At 39.4% G+C, this 23,090-nt stretch overlaps 1 protein-coding gene across 2 annotated transcripts in view; it reads right to left on the bottom strand.

Moving 5' to 3' along the window:
* ZNF451 (zinc finger protein 451) overlaps positions 1-23,090 on the bottom strand; it is a 39,039-nt gene that overhangs the window by 1,816 nt on the left and 14,133 nt on the right. The window contains exons 8-15 of one of the 2 annotated variants that reach the window (XM_035888515.1): positions 21,847-22,000; positions 19,771-19,918; positions 17,583-19,231; positions 16,344-16,478; positions 12,243-12,373; positions 11,303-11,335; positions 11,010-11,196; positions 1,822-1,896 (exon numbers count right to left, since the gene is read on the bottom strand). In XM_035888515.1, coding sequence (XP_035744408.1) covers positions 1,822-1,896; positions 11,010-11,196; positions 11,303-11,335; positions 12,243-12,373; positions 16,344-16,478; positions 17,583-19,231; positions 19,771-19,918; positions 21,847-22,000 — 2,512 coding nt within the window. The remainder of the gene's footprint in view (positions 1-1,821; positions 1,897-11,009; positions 11,197-11,302; positions 11,336-12,242; positions 12,374-16,343; positions 16,479-17,582; positions 19,232-19,770; positions 19,919-21,846; positions 22,001-23,090) is intronic. The other variant, XM_035888521.1, reaches the window with a different exon arrangement.

The following is a 23,090-nucleotide window of genomic DNA, read 5'->3' as shown; positions in this document are numbered from 1 at the left end:
TTACTAGGAAGGCCAGACATAAGCAGAGAAAAAGTCGTATCAGCAGTAAGAATAGTCTAGATCAGGGCTGTAATATTTCTGATGGCAGGGAAGGAAAGAGCGCATTGCACTCATCTGACTTGGCAACAACCCTTCTTAAACACCTTTCATAATAACCAAAAAAGAAACTCCATTTCTGCATTACATTTAAGTAATTTTGGGCACTACAGGCTTGGTGTCAGTGAATTAAATATCGTTACTTAGACAAGGTTTATATGTACAGTAAATATTAATTCCAATGGTATAGTTGGAAAAATTAAATCAGCTTTCAGACATGCTGTCCTTGAAATACTCATCTTCTGCTTTAGGAGGACACAAGCATGTCCTATAAAAACAGCTGTCTGTTCTTAGGACAAAGGAAACCGAATAATTTATATATAGTATAACAGATTTTAAAACTTCATTGTTGGGCTGTTTTATGCAAGGCCTAGATCTGGAACACAAACAGTATCAATGAATGCTCTCATTCACCTGGACCTTACTGTAATATCCGGTAATACTGATAGAAAAGTTAGTTTCTGGAAGGAAAACATTACATGGTCACAGAAACAAAAAAGGTATTTGAAACCAAAGTAAAGCAGAAAGCCATTTGCAGACAACTGCTTGCATTAAAATATGTTGTCAATTAGCCACTAAGCACATGCAAGAATAAGGTCCAAACTGTGACTCTGTTCCTAATGGCATTCAGCTGGCTCCACAGTGATACCTAGATTGTCCTCTATTCCCTGGAACTGCTAAAGCTTGCTCCTCCTACGCTTGCTTTTTGCTTTCTCCTCTTCCAGCAGTTGCTCGGGCTTTTTCCTTTTTACCCCTTTCTGGGGTTGATTTTGCTGCCTCACTCCCTCTTACCCCATGGCAGAACTGCCATTAGGCACGCAAGACAGCCTGCAAACACAGCTGAAGCCAGGCTGATTCATAAGTTCAGGTGCCTTTGGCGCTGCAGCATCAGAGCTGGGACCTCCTGTATGCACCAAATGCCACCGCTATCCCCAATGGCAATACCAGGTGCCGGGGGACCTGAGCGCAGCAGACTTTCAGTACTGTAGATGAATATGTTTGACATTTAATAACAATACTTGGTAACAGTTGATAACTTCATAACTGAATAAATTCTGGGAATGTAAGATTCAGTTATCGGTTTTATCACGGACCTTGTACAAGTAATTATTTATTGATTTTTTTAGTTAGTTTTATTTCCATTGGGTGGAAGGGCAGAGTCAAGCCTTTAAACAATAAATGATTTTCAAAGTGCACTGTAGTCTGTCACCAAAAATTAATGACTACTTTGTACAAACACCACCACTAAGCACAACAGCAAAAGGATGAAAACAATTTCAAATAAGGTAAGATATGATGTGAGCAGACAGCTGTACTGCTGATTCAAATTTGTGCATAAACCTATAGCTCTTTTTGGAGACCAGAGTGCTTGGCTGAGATATAATACCTAATTTTGAACTATTTATTCAGAAGTTCAACTATTTAGTCAGTAGTTCTACTCTGAGTCAACACAGTCATATTAAACTGGTACAAAGTGAGCTCAGTCAAGTCTTAATTGCACAATATCCCATGGTGCACCAATGAAATAGATTTTGAATCTGCTGGCATACTTTTCAGGTTAAGAAATTATTTTTTATTTATAACTCATGACAGTGTTCTTAACTACTCACAATTGCCCAGCATATTTTACAGAGTATTCCTAAGAGGTCATTTGCCATAAAACTGTTTCTGTATCTTCCATAATTAATAGCACTCCTGAACACGGAAAAGTAAAAGTTAACTGACCTTCCTGTTTTGTTTTTTCTTCTAAGCTCTTCTTCACCGTTAGCTTGATATCTTCATCCTCTTCGCTATCTGAGCCTTAAATGCACAAATGAAACATAGATTACACATTGCTTCTAATAAAAAAAGTTAACAGTCCCCTCTTGCATCTCTCTTCCTGTAACAAGACTGTAGGTTGGATTTGAGGAAATACACTTGTTATGATCTGAAAATCAAGAGACAGTAACTCAAGAGACAGTTATTTTGCAGCTACCTTCTTCCCTTTCTCCCCAAAATCTAGAGGCAGACTGTTTCAATTTTATATAGTATTTTAAAGTGGTAACAAGAAGTAATAGATGCAGAAGCTACTGTTAGCGTCTACTGCATTTTCTTTTTTGTAATACTCAGTTACTAAAAAAAGACATTACTCGCTTTCTACAAAATGTATCAAGGATTTAATTATGGGAGGAAGCACTGTAGCACGTCTATGCCTACACGTGATCTTAGCTGTATTTTGTTGCCTAAACACTCCACTTGAACAACGGAGTGCTATAACTCAACCGAGCAGCGCAGTTCAGCAGATGTTGTTTGAGTCTCACAGAAGAAAAAAGTCAATACATTTTACATTTAATCTGCTAACTCATCATAGCCAAGCCCAGCCAAAACTCCACCATTTTTCCCTTTCTAAATAATCCTTTTCTGGTTTCCAGCTCCAGAATGATAGCTCTATTTTGAAGTGTCTAGTAGGGATTGGTATACCTAAGGTATTTGGTTTTGGTTTTTTTTCCCCATTTGTTTTAAACAGTCTCAGTAAACTACAGGTTAAAAAACATGAACAAGTCAATGAGTCACATTATGTATTTATTCCCCTGCTACAGGCTATTGCTATTTTGGGAGATGGTCTCTGTAATGAGGTCTTATAGTATTTGCAATCAACTAGGTCTCCTACGGTCATATCAACAGAAGCACTTCCCTTAAAGTCATCACATTTGTTAGTACACCAGTCTACTTCTGATTACATTTCTGGCAAAGAACATTCCGATATGGACATCTAGTCACACTGACTGTGTGACTTCCAGCATTTTAAATGACCCGAGTTATGTATTCAAAGAGACAGGTAACACTTCCTAAGATTTGTTTTCAAACCTCTGACACATACACCTTATTTGAACAACAATGTTGCTCACTTTCCTAATTCCAGGAATACAGACTCCGACAGCTGGTATCAAACAGATCAGGAGCCCGTGAAATGCCAGAAATAGCTGGATGTACACTGCAGTTAAAATGGTCTTACTCCAGTCACTTGGCAGACTAACTAAGAGTCCTTTTTGGAGCTGCCTACTATCTCTGGGCAGAAGAGAGAATATTTTTTACATCATCTTCCAAAGCAAAAGAAAGAAAAACCCACACAACCCAAACAAATGTCATTACCATCACTTATGAAAGGGAGGAAAAAAAAGTGGAAAGAAAAGGCTTTGCACAAGTGGCTTTTCCCTTATTAATTATCCTTTTAATCTTCCAGCCCAGAAGACAGCTCAGACTGCTCTAAACATTTTTGTGCCTGTTAGAGGTGTTAACAGTTGAAGCGATCACTCCCTAACTTATTGGCATAAGTATAATGGAAGAATTGAGATCTTGAGAGCAGTAAGCAACATGGAATAATACAAGGGAGCGTCTGCTTTTCTTCCATTTCAAATAAAAATGCATTAAGAGCACTTTCCTGAAGGTTTGTGGGGTTTTTTTAGGCAACTTGACAGAAGACGCTGGCAAACAGGAAAGGCAATATTCTTCTGATTGGCATCTTGCATAGATGGTTAAACAGCAGAGGATTGGAGTCCTCAGAAATTCAGCAGTTTCTTTCAGATATGATCTAAAGAAGTCAACTTTCCTGGAGCTGGTTAGAGTCAGTTACCATTTCCCCCAGAAGCAGCCATGATGGCAACCCACTGACACGCTGTTAGAGGACAGGACTTTCCTGCTTAGTCCTGGCTTCCTCAACACAGGCAACAGGCTAACTTGGCACTCATTTTTCAGAATACAGCCGATCAACAGCTAAGTTGACTTTACTGTCAATTAGGGCAGTTATGAATGCTAAACCAGGATTTGTAGACAGAATTATTATTTTAGTTCATTAAGAAAAAGTTTAGGATTCATCTTATGTTCATTAATGCAGGCCTCATCTTGCTGAAATGTTTTGTTAGTCACACCGCCTTAATTACACCATGGGGTACGCATTCATATTGGAACAGAGGTATATGCAAACTGGCATGCAAAGCATTTAAATGCTTTAGAACAAGCTGCCTGCCCCATGATGTATCACTGCACCTGATACACAATAACTAAATACTACTTGATAGTTATAACATCAGAGAACAGGCTTGCTTAAAGCATAGTTGAAGAAACGCCCCATTCCATTGCCAGAAACCATGAAACTTGAAAATAATTCGTTTGGGGTCGGAGGTGGGAACCAGCTCGGAGTCAAACATGGTTATGCAGCATGTTAAGAGTCTCATGAGCTACACTCTGCCTTCACTGGTCATTATTTGCAAGACTTCCCTCCCCTCTACCTAACTGTATTAATGTACATTCAATTTCCCATGAAGGCAGTTGCTGGATTCTCTGAAGTCTTTGAGCTGGTGCGAGTTAACCTATCAAGAAGCTAACAAAGAGCCAAATTTTATTTAGGAGCTTTTCATGCAAAAGCTTGTCAGTATCTCAAATTACACTGAGACTTTAGTTTTCAAAAAAACCCCATGGTTATGCTTGTCCTCAGTGTTTCCCCCTAACCCTGCCCTCCCCAAAGACTAAAGGCACAAAAGCAGTAAAGATGAGAATTTTAAGATGTTCTAATATGGCTCTATGGGAATCAGGAATAAAACTGTAACAATCAGAAAAGTCATCTGCAGGCAAAAATCCAAGGCAGAAATGCTCTAACAAATAAGGGGGTGGGGGGCAAGAATTCAGCTTCCTTTAGGGGCTAGACAGCAAGAACTATTAGTGTGGAACTCATCACTTGTCAACTAAAGAGAAGGAAAGGCCAACTGTTTGAACAGATGCATTTTCAAGTCAGAAGAGATCAGGATTATGCCCAGATGGCTTTTGCATATCACTAAAAAGATACTGTACTGGGATGCTCAGAACTTGACAGTTATGGACTTACCAGTGACGAGTGGAGGGAAAGGACCACCTCCCTCAGCCTGCTGGCAACAGTCCCCCTAATGCAGCCCAGGGTACTGTTGGCCACCTTAAGGCATGACAGCACATTGCTGGCTTCTGGTCAACTTGGTGCTTACCAGGACCCCCAGGTCCTTTTCTGCAAAGCTGTTTTCCAGCTGGTGGACCCCTGGTCAGCATAAATTGGTGCTGGGGATTGTTCCCCCCCAGGTGCAGGACTTTGCCCTTCTCCTTGTTGAACTTGATGAGATTCTTGACAGCTCATTTCTGCCCTGTCAAAGTTCCTCTGGATGGCAGCACAACCCTCTGGTGTATCAGCTGCCACGCCCAGTGTTGTGTCATCAGCAAACCAGCTGCCCCAGCATCTAGGTCATTAATGAAGACGTTAAACAGGACCCAACCCACTACTGAGCCCTAGGGTACGCTGCTGGTTACTGGCCTCCAATTGGACTTCATGCCACTGATCACCATGTTCTGGGTGGGGCCATTCAGCCAATTTTCAATTCACCTCACAGTTTGCTCGTCCAGCCCACACTTCATCAGCATATACTCCTGGTACTGCTGGTATCTTGTGATGATGAAGAGTAAATAAGAACGTTTAACTTGAAGAAATCAGGCATGTCCTGTCTCTCTTACTAAAATGCTTAGCATATTCTGTAGCTCCCAACTCCTTTGGGGTCAGAGGAAAAGCAATTGCCCAGTTTCTCAGCCAACAGATCTCAAGATATGGCCTCTTCTCTAGTACATTTTGTTAAATAAACAACAGCTAAGAAACTCTGACTGTACCTATTGTCTCAAAAGAAATCCTACTGCTCACTATTGTCCTCACATATTGCCAAATCCCTGCTGGAAGAACAAAAAAAAAAAAAAAAAAAACAGGAAAGCAAATTCTGGATGAATATAGAGCTCGGAGATCAGAAAGATTAACCCTACAGATGGGAGCAAATACAGTGATTTTTTGACATTTTGTTAATCTCTCAGAAACCTATTCTGGAAAGACACTGGTAAACTTTCCCAGAATGCAAGCGCCACCCACCGTCCTGACATCAAAGCACCACAGCTTAAATTTGGATTAGCTGCCCACATGGCTCAGCATAATTCCCCACCTATATCTGACCCTCTTCTCTTACATCCTCCCTAGTAACCATTATCCCCTTAGTAATTTCCATCAGGTTTACCCATTCCTGTCTCACCAGAGACTCAATTTCCCTTACCTGGCCTTAGTCCTCCTCCCTTGCTGCACAACTTCTTAATGCACCTCTTGACTACTTCACACATTTTGCAGTCTCGCACCCTGCCTCCAGTTCTCTCCTACAATGCTCCTTCTCTTAGTCTTTTCAGTAACTCCCAATCTCATCTGCCTCTTTCCTATCCCAGTGTATGGTGACATTAGTATCACACTTAACTTACTGTCTCTCCAACCACTGACTCTTTTCCTTTTACAGTTGATGTCTGAAGTTTTAGTGCTAACTTACCTTAAGGATACCATTAATGTTACCTCATTCAGGATCCTAGTAAATTCTTAGCCAAAAACTTGAGATCATTACCCCATCCTTACCTTTGTTAGGAATCACGTTCAGTATGTATGATTATGCTGCCTTTAAAATACTGTTCCTTTGCTTCCAGAATACTTTCCTTTATTCCTTCTTTAGTATGTCTCTGAAGGATCCTCCCCACATGCTCCTCCCCAATAGTTACTGCTCTAATCTCTGTTTCTTCATTAAGGTAACATCCCCTGTAAGTGCAAGTACAGCTACGCCCTGCTGAGGGTTAACAGACAGACAAGATCTCTCTTCTTCCATGCAAACTAAAGCTTCACTCTATGTATCTCTCCCTACAGATGCACATTCACCTGTTCATTCAAGCGTAGCATGACTGAAAAATAAAGGTCTCAATTCCCCACCCTCCTCCAATTGCATTTTTTGGAAACTGTGGCCAATACCATGATGATTTCTCAGTCTTTTGTTTAACCTGCATCTTAGGTACCTCTCTAAAATTCACAACCAGATTAAACAAAACCTTGAGGAATTTTTTGTATGATCTGAGTGGTGAGGTCTTCCCAGTTTATCCACTTGGCTACAATTCTTGTTCAGACTCATTATTATAGGTCTTAATATATTGCTTTCTCCCTAAGGCATATACATACATTCAAAGATGCACACAAGAGATGCCACTGACATACCAAAGCCGGTAATAACTTCCTGTTGTAGCTAAACACAAGGTTACAACTCAAGGGTGACTTTCTTATCACTCCCTACTGCAATAGGCTGTGGCGACTACTGTAGCAGGGTAAATAAAGGAATAGGTGCTTACTAGAGTAACTATCATTTATCCATGGTGCATCATGCTGCAGGTGCTCATGCCCTTCACACTCAGTCTCTTTGGACAGTGGGGGCTGGAGGCTGTGACCTATCTTTAGTCATTTGCAGTTTGTGTTAACTGGAGATTCAGAAAAAGCAGAGACTCGGGTCAGATGTGGTATTCATATTAGTCCTCAACACCCACAAAAACCTGACTACTGAGAAGGCAAGCAATTATCCTCCATGTCTTCTGTGAATTAATTCTTCACTCTTAAATTCTTTTGTTGGCTATATGCAAACCAAAAGCTTTTTGGAATAGTGAGAGCTAGGAAGCTTAGCAGCGTTCATCAAAATGAACTGAAATCCTGCTCTTCCAAATATAAACCCTCACAGAATCTGCACTCAGTAGTATTTAAACACTTCAGGCAATAATAGCATATTGAAGATTCAGGCTGACAACTCCACTTGACCACAGTGGAAATGAACCTTATGGGTCAGTGAAAGAGGTGCAGTGGCTATTTGAAAGACAAGGTAGAAAGGTGAAGAAATACTCAAAAAAATATTTGGTCCTCTTAATTAAAAAAAAAAGTTTGTTTTACTTAATTGCTCAGTCCATGAAGAATCACATTTGAATATGACTGTGAGAAATAGAGTTAAGCTAAAGCCATCAACTTACACAAAAATCACTTTTGTCAACCAAGAAGTTGGCATCCCTGCCAGTGTCAGGATCAGTACGATCACCCCTAACCTACCATCAGCTTTGCCCTCAACATTGTCCAGCACTCATTAAAACTATAAGCTGCAGCAGTACTGTCATGACTAGATACCAAGAGTCAAGACAGAGACAAGGGAATGATGTTTTTCTGCGTGCTACAAACTTTCCTTTGCAAAGGAATTACAAAGGGAGGCATTGAAAACTCTTCTACTCTTCTCATGCACATTAATAGAGTGGTTTGAAATTCTGATCCGGTGTTGTGCCTACAGCATAAAAGAAAAAAAACAAAACAAAACCTTCTGCATTTACGAACTCAGATTTAGCAGCAGAAGAGAGCAAATAAGAACAAATGTCTTTCATACCTCAAAGGAAATTCATGCATCCACTACAGCCAATAGTCTCCTAAGGTAACATACAGTTGATATCCTATTGCAACATATGCAGGAACTTTTATATTTATTTATTTATTTGTAAATGAATGCACACACCACAGGTCCCAAGCAGTTCTGCTAACATGGTAAAATGGTTCACAAGGTGCAACTGTCAGAGATTGCCACAATCCAAACACCAGCCAGCTGCTCACAAGCTAATGATAGCTCTGTGAAGGCGATTCAGGGAAATAGCTTTTTCATTCTGAAGCTCATCCAATACCAACAACTGTCATATTTTTCACAATTCTCTGTAGTAACTTTCTCACTTTTTTCTCCCTCCAGAATAATAGCCATAAGGCTTGAGAAAGTCACAAAGCAAGCAATTCTTGTTCATATTTCCTTATATTCAGCTGCCATTTCTGTAACAGGAAAACAGGTTATACCAGCCTATGATATATTGCACGACTTTCCATCTCAGCCTTCTGATACTGGTCTTACCACACTAAGACTTGCAAACACTTGATGATGATGCTGAGCCACACAGTGAAGTGCGTACTCTGCAGTGGCTTTATTTTGCTAAAAAACACTTTATAGCCTCTTGGTAATGACATCTCACTATGCAGGAAACATAGGCCTTTTATCAAAACTGAATTTTCCAATGTCCTGTTTTAATACAGGAACAGGATACAAAGGCAGCTCTTGCTATCTGGGTCCCCCACCACAGCTGATGGACTAGAGACAGGGACCCAGGATGGCTCAAGACACTTCTATTCCTTACAAATTTGCCAGGGAACACCGACAGCCAAAGGAGTCATGTGTGATTCCATCACTTTCCTGCTCAAAGTTTGGGTTTTTTTGTTTTGTTTTGGTTTTTTTTCCTTTTTCTTTTTTTATAATGGCCACAAGCATAACTTAGGTGGGATGCACAATGATCAGCCAGCCAGCAAGTTGAGGTTTGGGGCCACTCAATAATACCCATTACCATATGAGTAAACTAAATATTAATGCGGTAAAGGACATTGAAAGAAGGATTAGATTAGGAAACTTCAGAAAGCAAGACCAATATAAAAAAATAGTATAATTTATAGCCAGAAAATGGTTAGATCAAAGTCATCACCTCTAAGCCAGAATACCCCAGTGAATAAAGCTGTACTAGGCAAACCTACCCAGGCAGGGAGGCGAGTACCTTTACATAGCAAAACAGTCATTCCCCTCCCCTCACCACCTTATATTGTTAAGCTGCACAACAAACTGTACAAGAAAGGAAGCCCCTACAGACAAATTGACTTACAGCTAAATTGACTGCTTGCAAGTTACAGCTCTCTTCCAACTCTTCCTCCTAAAGATATGCAAAGCTCCCGAAGCAAAAGCAGCTTCCCACATTAATACAGAGTTATAGCTATAATTACATTAGAAGGGATCTATCAATCTAGGAATTTCAATATGCTCTACAAAGAAAACATTTGTAGTAGGAATGCAATGATTCAACATACAGCTTTATGGATAACTGGAGAAAAGTCATCTTCCCCCTTGAGGAAAAATAACTGCACTAGCGAAAGTGACAGTTCTGTAATTAACTATGCCAAGAAATTTTACTGGTATGGCCGCTTCTAGGTGGGAATCACAGCTCCATAATCCACCTGAAAAATCTAGACTGGCAAATGCCTGGGGTGGCCAGAAAACTCTATGAGCACCTTTTCTGTATCAGAAGAACATAAATCAATTCCAGCCCACTGTTTTTTCAGGAAACCATTTAATTATCCTATCTTTCTTTTTCCTTTCATCAAGGAAAGACCATGTGATAGCTCTTGAATACCTACATCAAAACTAGCAGTATCTTTTTCTGAAAACAGTTTGGAGCTAATTCAGAAACAACTTTCTGTAATATGCACTCGATTTACAAGCCCCAAAACCACAACAAGGCAGGAAAAGCAATAACACATCTACAGAGAAATGTCAGGTCCTCTAGGAAATCTTTACTTCAAGATATTTTAAAATATTGAGAAGTATTAAATCTCAGCCCCAGTATCCTTTGCACGAAAATGAGCTGGCTTAAACCTCTTTGATTATCCTATATAAAAACTGTGATCATTTTAGCATGCCATTAACTAGAATATGGCATTCTAGAGAACTTAAAAGCTGTCACGGGTCTTTTTCCTCCAAACAGATGTGTGAGCCATGTGCCAGTGAAGACAAATACTAAGCGACTGGAAGTGGGCAGGAGGATGATCAGAGTTAAAATAGGCAGAGATATTTTGGGAAATAATGGTGCTTTAGCAGGGTCACATTTGTTTCAGACCCAAAGCAAAGCAGATTTGAGTACAAATTGACAACTATGCACACAAGAGTGCTCCAAACAGCTTCTCTTTAACTAGAAAGGAGTTTTTGGAATGAAACAACGGTTTGTCTTCTGCTATAATAAAGAATATAGGGAGGACAGAGTTTGTTATGTTGAATAAAAATGCTTGATTAAGTCTGGTTTCAAAGCTTGCCCCAAGCAAATCGATTTCCCGATCTATATTTCATTGAAATACCAGCACAATACAAGAAGCATCAAACAACAGCTTGTGTTACCAGCACGAACATTCAATTCTTTTATTGGAAAGACCTACTGGTATTCTGGAAAGACTGCATTTAACGTTTACTTTCTACCTTTTGCGGTATCTGAAATGCTGTTTAGCAAGGCACACATCATGTCTCCTTCAATGTGGTGAGGATTTAGGATGCGAGCTGATCGCTGTGTCATCTTAAATTGAGCTTCCAGTTCCAGGAAGCTTTTGTCTCCAGAAAGTACAGTGAAAGGAATTTGCTTGGGCAGGTGCTCATCCAGACGACCAGCCTGTAGGGAATTTTGTGCTGAACTGAGATCATGTTTCTATCTCGTGGGGTTTGGCTAGCTTTTTGTATGACAGAGTTTCATAGGAAAGCCTTCTACAGCAACTCACCTCTGCTTTTATGGTCTGATGCATGTTAGGCCACTGTGAAAGATATTATTTCAACAGTTTGATACTACGTTTATTCTATACATATGACAATAGATAATGGAAATGGCTACCAGAACAGTACAGATGGAATACAGAACAAATTCCTAAAAATCAGCATTTCAGAACCATCTCTACATAAAACAAGTAATCTGTGCAGTGCATTTTAAGAATCATAAAAAAAGTGTAATGTAACATACAAACACTGTTGCAAAACATGCTTATATCAAATAATTAGATTTTCAAGTAGTTTTATGTTCCTAATATAGTGCTTTATTGGTTAGATTAGATTCTCAAGTAGTTTTATCTAACTGATAAAACACTGTATTAGGAACGTTAGATTCTCAAGTAGTTTTATCTAACTGATAAAACACTATATTAAGAACATGAGTCCCCATGGCATCTCAAATTCCTGTCTTTCATCTGCACTTCTCCCACCCCAGACAAAGCCCTAGATCTACTGAACAGAGACACTGCTCTGTCAGCCCAACAGGGTCTCTGAAACTGGCACCCATCTAACTCCATCTAACTCCATCTTAACAATGGCTACTTGGAGAGACAGGAGTTATGTTTCTCTCCAAATTAGAAACTGTAAGAATTGTGGGGTTTTGTTCTTCATTCCCTAACCAGCCCCCTTCCCCTCCACAACAGACTGATGTCTTATTTGGGCTAACTTTTATTCCTATGGAAAGAAAAAAAAAAAAGTAAATAACTTCTCAACAGGCTGTCTCCACTCAATTCAGTACCCAGTTTATCATTCTTTTTAGTGGATTCAGAAGTCACATGAAGAGAATTTAAGAATCTCATCTGTAATTAGCACTTAACATCAATAGCCGATATCACCTGCCACTCTTCTCTGGGTCACAGAAACACACAACAATAAAGAAAGCGTTCACTAACGTACATGGATACAGAGAGCGAAGTCTGCTGCTTCTCTTCTGGTACCACAACGTGGATGAAGAAAGAAACATCCAATCCTTTTAAGATAATTGTAAATTTTGCACTGCACTGGAGGCTTCCAGTTGCTGTATCCTCCTAAACAGTGAAGAAGAATAAAAATACATAAAAAAATAAGTTTAAAAAACCCCACAGAAATGCCACCATGAATTAAGAATGCAAGAAGCCAAAAGCAAAGATAAATCTGGCTTTGAAGACAGGGTTTATTTTGACCAATGCAAAAGCTAAAAATCAGCATATAACCAAAATCCCAAAAGAACAAGGGTTCTTGGATTAGAAAGCAAAAAAGGAAAAAAGTAGCTAGCCTGATCCTACACAAAGCCTCTAATTCGATTTTGTATGAATTTTTCTTCTAATCCTGAAAAACTTATCTTCTAGATATCATGTGTCCTTATACACAAGGATGTATTTTTTCCCAGTTTTAAGCACAGTTATGGTTAACGTGCAGAGGAGCTCTGAGAATGTGGTACAAGTAACAGAAATGCTTTTCTTAGGGAATCCTGTACTAACGTAATGCTCAAGATTATTTCCAACAAACTCTGTAACTGCCTGACAAATCACATGTCAGAACTCTTTAAAAAGAAGATCCAAGATCTGGACCAACAGCTGAAACAAATGCCAGAGTCCTGACAAACACTTGGATGCAGTCAAGGATAAGCAAAGTGAGGCTACAACTGGCGAAAAAAATAAGTGCAGGAATTTTCTCACCAGTATCCTAAAACATGTAGTTACTGACCGAGAAAATAGTTGGGTAATAGAGATGAGCTGTGTAACAGGCCTGCTACAGATAAAAAGAATTCCAGGCTGAAACAGGTTGCAAGAGAAAGGAAAGGAGTAGCAAGTGTCTCTAGAAGAAAGGGAAAAAACAGAGGAGCTTGCAGTTACTGTGACAACATAAAAAGACAAACAAATGGAAGGACAATTTGAAGGGAGTGAATAAGAATTTCTTGACATTCCCAATTGCTAAGAAATAATGGGTCTGCAATGTGGAGGAAAAAAACATTGCTTTATCTGCCAGATGATGGAGTGGCTAGATGCAAGAAAGGATTTTGAATGGAAAGTGAAAGCAGTCATTGATGGCACTTCATGTGAGGACACGTGAAAGGAAGGCTCAAGTAAACAGGCTACAGAGGACTGTGTATTCCAACCTGCCTGCCCCCAGTCTGACAAAGTAGTAGAAGCAATCTTCAGTAGATTTCTCCAGTTTTTTGGTTCCCCTCCCCCCCCACCCCATTTCAGCTTAACGGCTAGAAGAGGGTATCAAAAATGATCTCAAAGCTCGAAGATTTAGTAGCAGACTACACAGAAACGATTTAGGGGTATCTGTCCATGAGAAAAATGGTATTTGCACACTGGTGACAGCCTTGGTCACTGCGATTTGGCAAAGACTTGTAATCACCAACCCTGGCTTTTGGCTGCATAAATGTCCAACATACACATTTGAACAGGACAGCTGAAAACAATGACAGAACTGTATTTACTCTGGCGCACCTAGACCACAAATGGGTGAAGGACAACTGAATATCTGAAACCAGAAACAATACAGAGCGTGTACAATGGAAGAACTCAGAGTAAAGCTAAGGCTGTATTAGCAATAACAGAAATAATGCAAAAGTATAATATAAAAATAATAATAAAAACCCCAGAAATGTTAATTGGGGAATGCAGAAAAAAAAAATAAGTGAGGAGACAGGGACGCTTTATTTTCATAGGGTAAACCAACAAAAATAGCATGCATCAAATAACTCTGTAAACCATTATTATGAGGGCATATTAAATCCAGATATGCCTGGCAGCCTTAGCACTCCCAGTCTGTAACAATACAGTTGATTGTTAAAGTGTTCTCTGATATGAATATGGCCCATTTTAATCACCATTAACTCTTTGGCATGGGTTTTTTGGTTCACAAGCTCCAGGGGCCATTCCCATGAGGCAGCCTGCATGTAGCAACCAGGTTTGGGAAGCAAGAAATTGAGTGACACTGACATGGCCTGGGCCATGCCAGCAGGTGCCTGTGTTTGGAACATCCCTGGGCACAGTGTCTTAACTAGCAGAGAAGTACCCTTGAGCAAGATTATCGTATTAATAGAGGTTCCTAACAATAGACTAGCAACATTAAGACTGTACTATGGATTATTTCTCTTTCTTAGATAGGTCAGAGAAGAGACATTTCTGACAGCAGTACAGTTCAGACATTCCTGGGTCCATCACTTTTTTCTTACTGAATCGAAACAGGGCATTTTAACCTTGGGAAAATACTAACAGCACAGAAGACCCTGTCATAACAATCAAGCTTGGGTCAATTAATGACAACCAGTTTTGAGTAAATTAAATAGAGTACAAAGTATGACTGAAAGCAAGTGTCTGAACTTAAGTGGGGAAAGCTTGACAGAACTGGGAAAAATTACTCTTTACTAAATAATTGTTTATAAAACCCAGAGACAGAGTAGCTTTGGACTTTAGATGTCAAAGAGGCCTGACATTTCTTCAAGACAGATTCCTAGTAGTTTATTTTTATCTGTAGAAAAAGAAAAAAAAATTCCAAGGCTAAGTGGATTGAATAATCATAGAAATAAGCAATAAACCTTTAGCAATTAAAACCCACAACCAAACCCCAAATCACAATAGCCTTAGAAGTCAAGTTGGGCAAAGCCTCACAGAAGATAGTAAGAACAAACAACCATTTGTTCAGCCATATAGAAAAGAGAATATAAATAAATGGAGCAGACAGGCAGCAAAGATGAAATAGAAATCCAGAATCATTAGGTATAATCTAAGCCCTCAAAATCAGTATTTTCTGTGGCTTTGTGCACATATGTGCGCAAGAATACCGTTACTGTACCTAGGCCAAAGGCTAGGTAATGACAATACAGGTGATGATACAGAAGTAATGCCTGAGCAGAACACAAAACTCAGGAGCATAACCTGCTGTGACAGAGAAGACCAGAGGGTTCACCCCCAGAACTCTGAACAACCAGACATTAGACTACAGGTCCAGGAGCACAGCTGACTGACTGAAGAACTTGTACTTTATACATTAACAGACATACTTGTTCTGCCTTCATCAGCTAACTGGAATAACTATTTTTAAGGGGCGGGGGGGGAGGCATGGGGGAGAAGGGATTCAGGCATCAACAGGCCTTTCAGTCCAACCTCAGCAGCATGAACACTCTCAGCCTTCAGGGTGTCTTTGATTATCTTCTAAATAGATGATCAATAACATTAAGTAAAGCAGTGCAGTGCAATGGTGTTTACTAAGTGTAAAACACACCTGACAATTCCTACAAGTCTGTTAAGATGATACCTATGTTTCAGGCAACAAATATTTTGAAACTATCCCTTATCTAGACTTTACTGAAGTATTCAACGTACCGCAGAAAAAAATAATTATAAAGGCAGGTACAGAGAAAACCAGTAGAAAAAGCATGAGGTGGACAAGAAGTTGGTTCAAGAATAGTCAGGTAAGGAAAAGTATCAAGTTAAAGGGATGTTATTGGTAGACTTCGCAAAAAGTTTTCTTACAAACCCATAACAACATGAGTTCCATCAATCACCATGTACCTCTACTGGTATCTTCCAGATGCGAGATACACCTATTGATGTACAGGATGACCAGGGATATCCTTAAAGAGCAAGCCAGAGACAGAACAAAATTCAAGTATAAGAATGTAAAATCATGCCTTTTGGAATGAAAAAGAACATTATGACAAGGACTTGGAAGTTAGAAAGAAAATAACCTCCGAGTATTATGAAAACCTTGTATGACACAGCCTAAGTAAGTTCAGAAGGGAAGCCAGAAAGACTCCTAAACTGTTCAGCAATTCTGGAACAGTATTCTACAAGGAATAATAAGAGCAGAGGAGGTTAAGACTGAGTTAGAAAATTTCAAGAGTGTTTCTATTACATGGTGCCTGTGACAGTGTGACTTAAGAAGTCCTAGTGGCTGCTTGTTCCTGTTCTTCATTCTCTCAGATTCAAAGAATCTCTGCTCAAGTATTTGTGTAGACTTGCTAACCTTATCTTCCTACCTCCTTCAACCACTTTTTACCTTGAAAGCCCCAGATAAATGTCCCTTGGTTCAGGTTAGCTGGCAGTTGCGTGAATAAGCTTCCCCAGTTGTCCAGATCCACCAACACAATGTGAGTCATGGTTCTCAGGTAGTCAAGATCAGGAAGTTCACCATCTTCAATGGGATAAAAAGGATGCATTTAAAGTTCACCTGGCTTTCTAGTCAACCAACATACATCAACTTAAGATATGCTTTTGAACATTTGTGTATTCAACTGTTCTATAAGCTAGAAGTTACAAAACATGATCCTATTTGGCGATTGCATTGTTTTTAAGTCAACTGAAGTAGCATTTAGCAACACACAAATCAGACAAAAGAAAGTGGAATCTAGCTATACGATGGAGTAAAGTTGGATAGTTTTGTGATAGGCACAGAAAGCTGTTGTCCTGCACCGAGACATTTTAATAGTCCATTTAATATTCAACTGTGCACCCCCTACTATGGCACTTCTCTGTGAAGTTTAATTGTTTACATGCATAAAAGTATGTAAAATGTTTAGAGTCATACTTTTTGCTGTATCTCTAATATAAATGTCAACTTTTTAATCAAAAGCATTATGACACCATGAATAATTAAAAACATTTCTAATTTTTGAACACAAGGTACACCTTCAGCATTCTTGATGTCGTTCCTGGAAGTGACATGAACTTAAAAAAAATATTTGCCATGCTCAAGGCAAAAAACCCTAATACCTACTGAGAATATAAATTCTCAGCTGAAATTATATTTTGGCAAGCTAAGAAAACTGAGAAGATGGTGTTATAATAGGACTGCCCACACAGAAAGCACTACCAGGCTCATAAATATTTATACATACAAAGGCGGCAAGTTTCTCTTGAATGCGTGTTTATTAGAGACTGATCTTACATTTCTAGGAGCTGGAGATCTATTTGGGGTCCTTGATTGTCCTTGTCCTTTTAACACCAAATTATGACGTCAACTAATTTGAAAGTTAAACATTTGAGTCCCAGGGTCCCCACATCTGCTTACTTTTTGTTTAAAGACTTCATGCATGCAGCATATAGCAATAAATTATTCAGTTCTGGAAACTCAAATACAGAGAATTCAAAATGCAGCTTTGAGAAATAACAAATATTAAATTCCAAGATGATTTATAGACTGGACGTAGGGAAATGATATGCTACATTGAAACAGAGTGTGTTAAAGGCAACAATATTTTTCTAATGTTAAAAAAAAATAATAATAAATTTGACAAACCTTCACCAGGTTCTTCAGGCTGTGCCGAGTTCTCTCTTTCTTTTTTTCCTGGTATTGGTCCCTGCAGAGGAGACAGCTGTGGTCTTGACTGAGTCTTGGATGGAGATGCCTGAAATTTTAGCTTGTGAGGTTTTTTCTCCACACAAGCCCCACTTGCTGTGAACTTGAATACTGCATTTTCCGATTCTGATGCAAGGCTTGATAGATCAGGTTTCTGCAAGAAGCAGTGTTTCACGTGATAGTGCTGATGTGCGCTCTGAAGATCATTGAAGTTTTTGTTACACGCAGCACATCTAACAACATACATCTCTTCCTTATGTTTCACTGATGTGTGACTGTTGAGATGAATGTTCAAGTCAGCAAAATTTTGTGCAGTTGCAGAACAGGAGCAGCAATGAAACCATAAGTTTCCTTTTTTCAGCATGGCTTTCTGACAATTCACATAATCGTTTCTCCTGTTTATTCTGGAGACGTAAGTTGTCCGGCAACCACAGGTTAAACAGTCTCCTTTTTCTACTGGGAGGAAGTCCTCCTCATTTTTTATTGATACTTCCATCTGCTCAGGCACAAACGAATAGTCCACACTGTGAATCTGCTTATAATGGTTTAGAAATTCTTCTTCTGTGTCAAAGAAGAGATTACCACAAAGGCCACAGAAGTATTTAGTCTGTATCTCCTGGTTATGATGCTCTTGGAAGTGTCGCTGTAGCGTTCCTACTTTCCGAAAGTGATTTCTGCATAAGCCACAGCAATATCTGTGAAATGCATGGCTTTCTAAGGACATGCAATGTTGTTTAACACTCTCTTCAGATTCAAACATCTCCTCACAAATGCGACATTGCCATTTTCCCAGAATAGGACTTTTTTCAGAGGAGAGTTCCATAGGACTAGGAATGCAGTCTTTCCTTTCACCTGCAGAAATGCACGCTGCGTCAGAAGCGGATGGCATAGGTTCATCTTCTAGAGCTTCTTGCTCATAATAGTAACTATGTCCACCATGAGATTCAGTCACATGTCCCATAATATCCTCTTCTCTGAGATCTACAGAGCATGCTCTGCACCAGAGAAGAAAATTAGTCAAGTGTGCTCCCCCATGGAATCGACTCATATGCAGGCGGATAATGCTTGAATTTTCAGCAAGCTTTCCACACACAGCACATTTGTGACAGATCCTATTTGCTGATAAAATGTGCTTTTCTACTGACTCTTCTGTAAAAAACTTTTGAAGGCATTCACAAAACCAGGCTTTTACTTTGCAAGCACTACCCTGACTTTGGTTTGCTATACGATCTTCGTTTTTCTCTTTTAAATCACTCTTCCGTTTCGAAGGAGTAGACCCCCTTTCATTGGTAGATTCATTCGAAGTTAAACGTCGTTTAAGCAGTGGTCTTGACCGATCCACAATATGGCACAAGTGAGACTGATTTTTATTTTTTCCATTGATATGACAGAACATCAAGATGGACTCTTCCATTGTAGTAAGAACTTTAACATTATGTTGAGTGGTTTGCTTATGCTGGGTGATCTGATTCTTATCAGCAAACAGTTTATCGCAGTTCTCGCAGTGACCTTTTGTTTTAAATATCTCTGCAACTTGGGAGATGCTCTTCTTGGACAGTGCCACGGGCCCAGAATTACGACAACGTGTTCTAAAATGGATTAAAAAAAATAAAGAGGTTATACCATAACCTGAAACATTTTTAAACTTCCAGATGTACTTTGAAATATTACCTAATAGCTACAGCAATTAGTGCATGGAAATCATGTCCTCTGTATACTTTAACTCACCTACAAGCTTGCCAACAAAAACATGCAATGCCTATCTAGTCTCTGCCCTTTGAAGAGAATTAGATGCTAATTTCCACAACTAGCACTTAGATTGATGCTTATGTTGTTGACTCAGTATATCTTTGAAATCAAGCACTGCCAACTTAGAAATAGTGGAACAGAGACCAAGTTCTGTTGTTCTGTTAGAGAAAGTAATACAAATGATACATTGCATTCTGCAATGGATTGTGTGGGGTAAGGCGAGGTAAAAGACATGGAAAGGGGACAGTTTTGTGATAGTTTACTGAGGAAGTCAACATTCAGATGCCCTGAAATCCACTAGCACCACTAAGAACACGCCTGCCTATCTGTTATCCATCTATGGACATTCACATTATAAAGACAACTGTCTCTCACAAACCTGAAATGAGCCGTTAATTCCATGTGCGAGCGTAGTATCTGGTAGCAGGATAAACACTTCACTTGGAAGGGAACCTCTTTGCACAGAGATATCAGAAGGTTCTTTGCATAGGATGGGAAAGGTAGAGGAAGGCCAGCCTTCATTTCATCTATAATACAGAATGACAGAACATGCAAACACATGTTAAAAGAGTTCTTTCATAGCATTTCAGCTGTCGGATGACATAGTTACAATTGTACTTGTTTGTCACAGGGTTCAGAAAGCAAGTTACCATGTGTCACTTGAGCCACAGTAATTGTGCAATGGAAGCTTTTAATTAAAACTGCATTAATTTTTTAAACTTCTGTAACAATCTCATATCTAAATCTGTCTGCATCTTGCTTTTTCGTACTCATGACTGACTCGACTTCCCTTTTCCTCCTTCTGCAAGGTCAAATCAAGTCTCTCTCTTCGGAAGGTTCTTACTGATCTTCTTCCCTCCATCTATCACCACCTGTCTACTCTTACTACATACGTTTTTGTTTAAAGCCACAGTGTGATTAAAGAAAAAAGTATGCAATTAATTTAACAAATTCCCATATACTCTGACCATCTCTCTCTCTTTCCCATCCTCAGTGTTAATCGTCCTTAAATTTTCCGAGTACATATGCCACATACAACTCTAGGTACAGCAGAATAAAAAAAAATTCTGTTGAAAAGAGAGTGGGAAATGGCTTACGAACTATATATTGATGTCAATGTTCTGCATCTCAGGAGGCAAATTCTCTTTGAATTTTCTGTTTAGTAAGATGTGATGATCAGCAGGCAGTAATTCGAGGTTATGCCTTTCAACTAACTTCACTGCCAGATCTTACAGACCATGCTGATGATATTAATCATGAAGACCTACCAATCCAAAGGAAAAAATGGAACGCTTCCTTTTTTTCTTCTGAGCTAAGCTCTATCCATCTCTAAAGAAGAAAACACTATTTTGTGCTTTTAGTCTTTTCAAAGCAATAGCTCACCAGTAATCTTTTTTAAAACCTATAGCCTGATTTTAAAGTCATCTACAGTCAGCACATTCAGAATTAATAACCGATTTAAGAATAAAAGTACATTAGATTTGCAATACATAAGAGAACTCAGAACCATGCAGCTGACTGTCACTTCCATGAATACAGCAGTTACTGACTTGACCTGCAGGAAGATTCCTTCAAAGCCTTGTCTTTACTGTACACTTCCTGCAGCCACTCTGGGGGAGGACAGAAGTAGAAGATACAGTTATTTCTACTCTTCATAACTGTACCAATCCTTTTGACCACGTAAGCTTATCCTGAAAGCTACACTGTCTAAGATATGGCAGCTTCCTGGCTAAAAAGCCAGCACAGTTGTGGTGGTCGTTAACCCTGTTTTCAAGACCACAATCAGACAGATATCTTCTGTGGAACCTAGTAAGTATGGTTCAGGATGTTACCAGCTCACAACATAACCAGCATTTTAGTCTTCGGTCGCAATGCAGCCAGTGCAAGGCATCAGACTCGCAGCACTGTTCCAGCTAAGCTGGCTAAATTTGCAATTATATGGAAAAGAAACTTTCACAGGTCTTTTCCATCAGAAATGCCAAGGACACTGACAAGAAAAATTGCTTCCAGCAGACTTCAGACACTACAGTAAGGGGAAGGAACATCACAGCCAGTCTAACTGGAATTGAAAAAGAAATGTATGTGTTTTGGTCCGAGTCCCCATCAACATGCTAAAAGTAAATTTATTTAGGACAGCAGTTGCACAGTCACTGGAGGATGCGAAGCTTATATGAGACACCAGACAGCATGCAGATAAAGGAAAGTCTGCTTCTCATTACAGCAATTGTGATGGAGGAATAATTTTTACATAAAAACATTAATTTCAGAGCATCTCCTCTCTCCTCTTACAGAACTGTACCACATTTAAGAGCTTAAAAGAAAAATAAGAATTCATTAAAAACAAGCTTAAAAACCTTAGGCTTTTTTTTACATAGCAGAAAAACATAAGTCACTTCATATCATAAGGATCAATTATGAGAAGGAATGAAAAGCAGTACACTTAGTAGCAACATACCACTCAATTTAGAAACCTGGAGGAAGTGGTTCTTTCCCGACATATGCTGCAAGCATTCATCTCTTTTGGTGAAAAGGAGGAAGCAGTCTGGGCATGCAAAACACTGAATATGCTGTGGAGGGAGATCTTTTTTATGTCCATCATCTTCATTTAACTGGAAGAGAAAATTACCTAGTTAGGAAAAATATTAAGTCAAGAAACCAGTCCCAGTTCTCCTCATGTCCTTCCATTCCTCTTTCCATTCTGCGGTAATATTTTCACTCTTAGGTTGTCAGCTGCCACACCTATGTTTATTTGCAGCCTACCCCTATGCACTTCAGCTCGTGAGACACAAGGGACTGGCCAAACTGCCACTGTCAAACTCAGCTACTCACCCCTACTACGCTGGCAACTTCTCCATTCTCTTCTTGCACCACTGGAACAACAACCTTCTCCAGGAACTATGGGCTCCATCAACTCTTAGCTAGTGCCTTTTAGCTAGGCTCTCAGAAAAAGCTCCTTCTGTCACTAAAGCAGCTGCTTTTCCTCGTGTTTGTTCTTCCCTAATCTTGCTAACCCCTACCTTCTTAAAATGCTGCTCCTCAGAGTAGCCAGAGTAGCCCGACAGGCCCATGAGTTTTATCAAAGTCTACTCCTTCCACCCCCTTTGCCTTCTACATCAACTTCAGATCTTTGCCTTCAGAGCAAAAATCCTTTCATTTTGCTTCTGACATTTTTGTTTACTCCCTTCTTATGTCACTCAAAGAATCTTTATGATATGCTTATGCTTTCTCCAACATTTTAGGATTATCTATCTCCCCATCCTTCCACACCAAAGTAATCCCATCTTCTTGCCTGCTGCAAGAGCCACTGTTTTTCTCCAAAACATGTCTGTAACTCCTGCTAATGTCCCTGGACACACCACAAGCATACTTGGAAGCAGTGGAAAAAAGAGGAGGGACAAACTATGATGCAATCTTTCAAGCTCATCAGGTATGACTGTGCATCAGGAGTTACTGAGACTAGCTAAAAGTAGTCAAATTTTCACAATATCTAAAACTTCTCCTGAATTTAACACAACTTCTGGAGACTAGGTGGGTACACAACAGTATTTGTTATTAAAACACTAAACTTTGAAAATGCTAACCATTATCCAATTCAACGCCAGACTGCTTAAATAAAACCATACACTCAAAAGGTAACACCTGAGCATCTGTCATTGAACTGAGGTTTTACACTGGCAAGTTATGAAAAGAAGGGAAAGA

Source organism: Egretta garzetta, unplaced genomic scaffold (assembly GCF_000687185.1).
Source record: "Egretta garzetta isolate BGI_Z169 unplaced genomic scaffold, ASM68718v1 scaffold430, whole genome shotgun sequence".
In the NCBI taxonomy this organism is placed as follows: Eukaryota; Metazoa; Chordata; class Aves; order Pelecaniformes; family Ardeidae; genus Egretta; species Egretta garzetta.
Note: the sequence above shows the minus strand (reverse complement) of the source record. Positions and strands in the feature narration are given on the sequence as shown.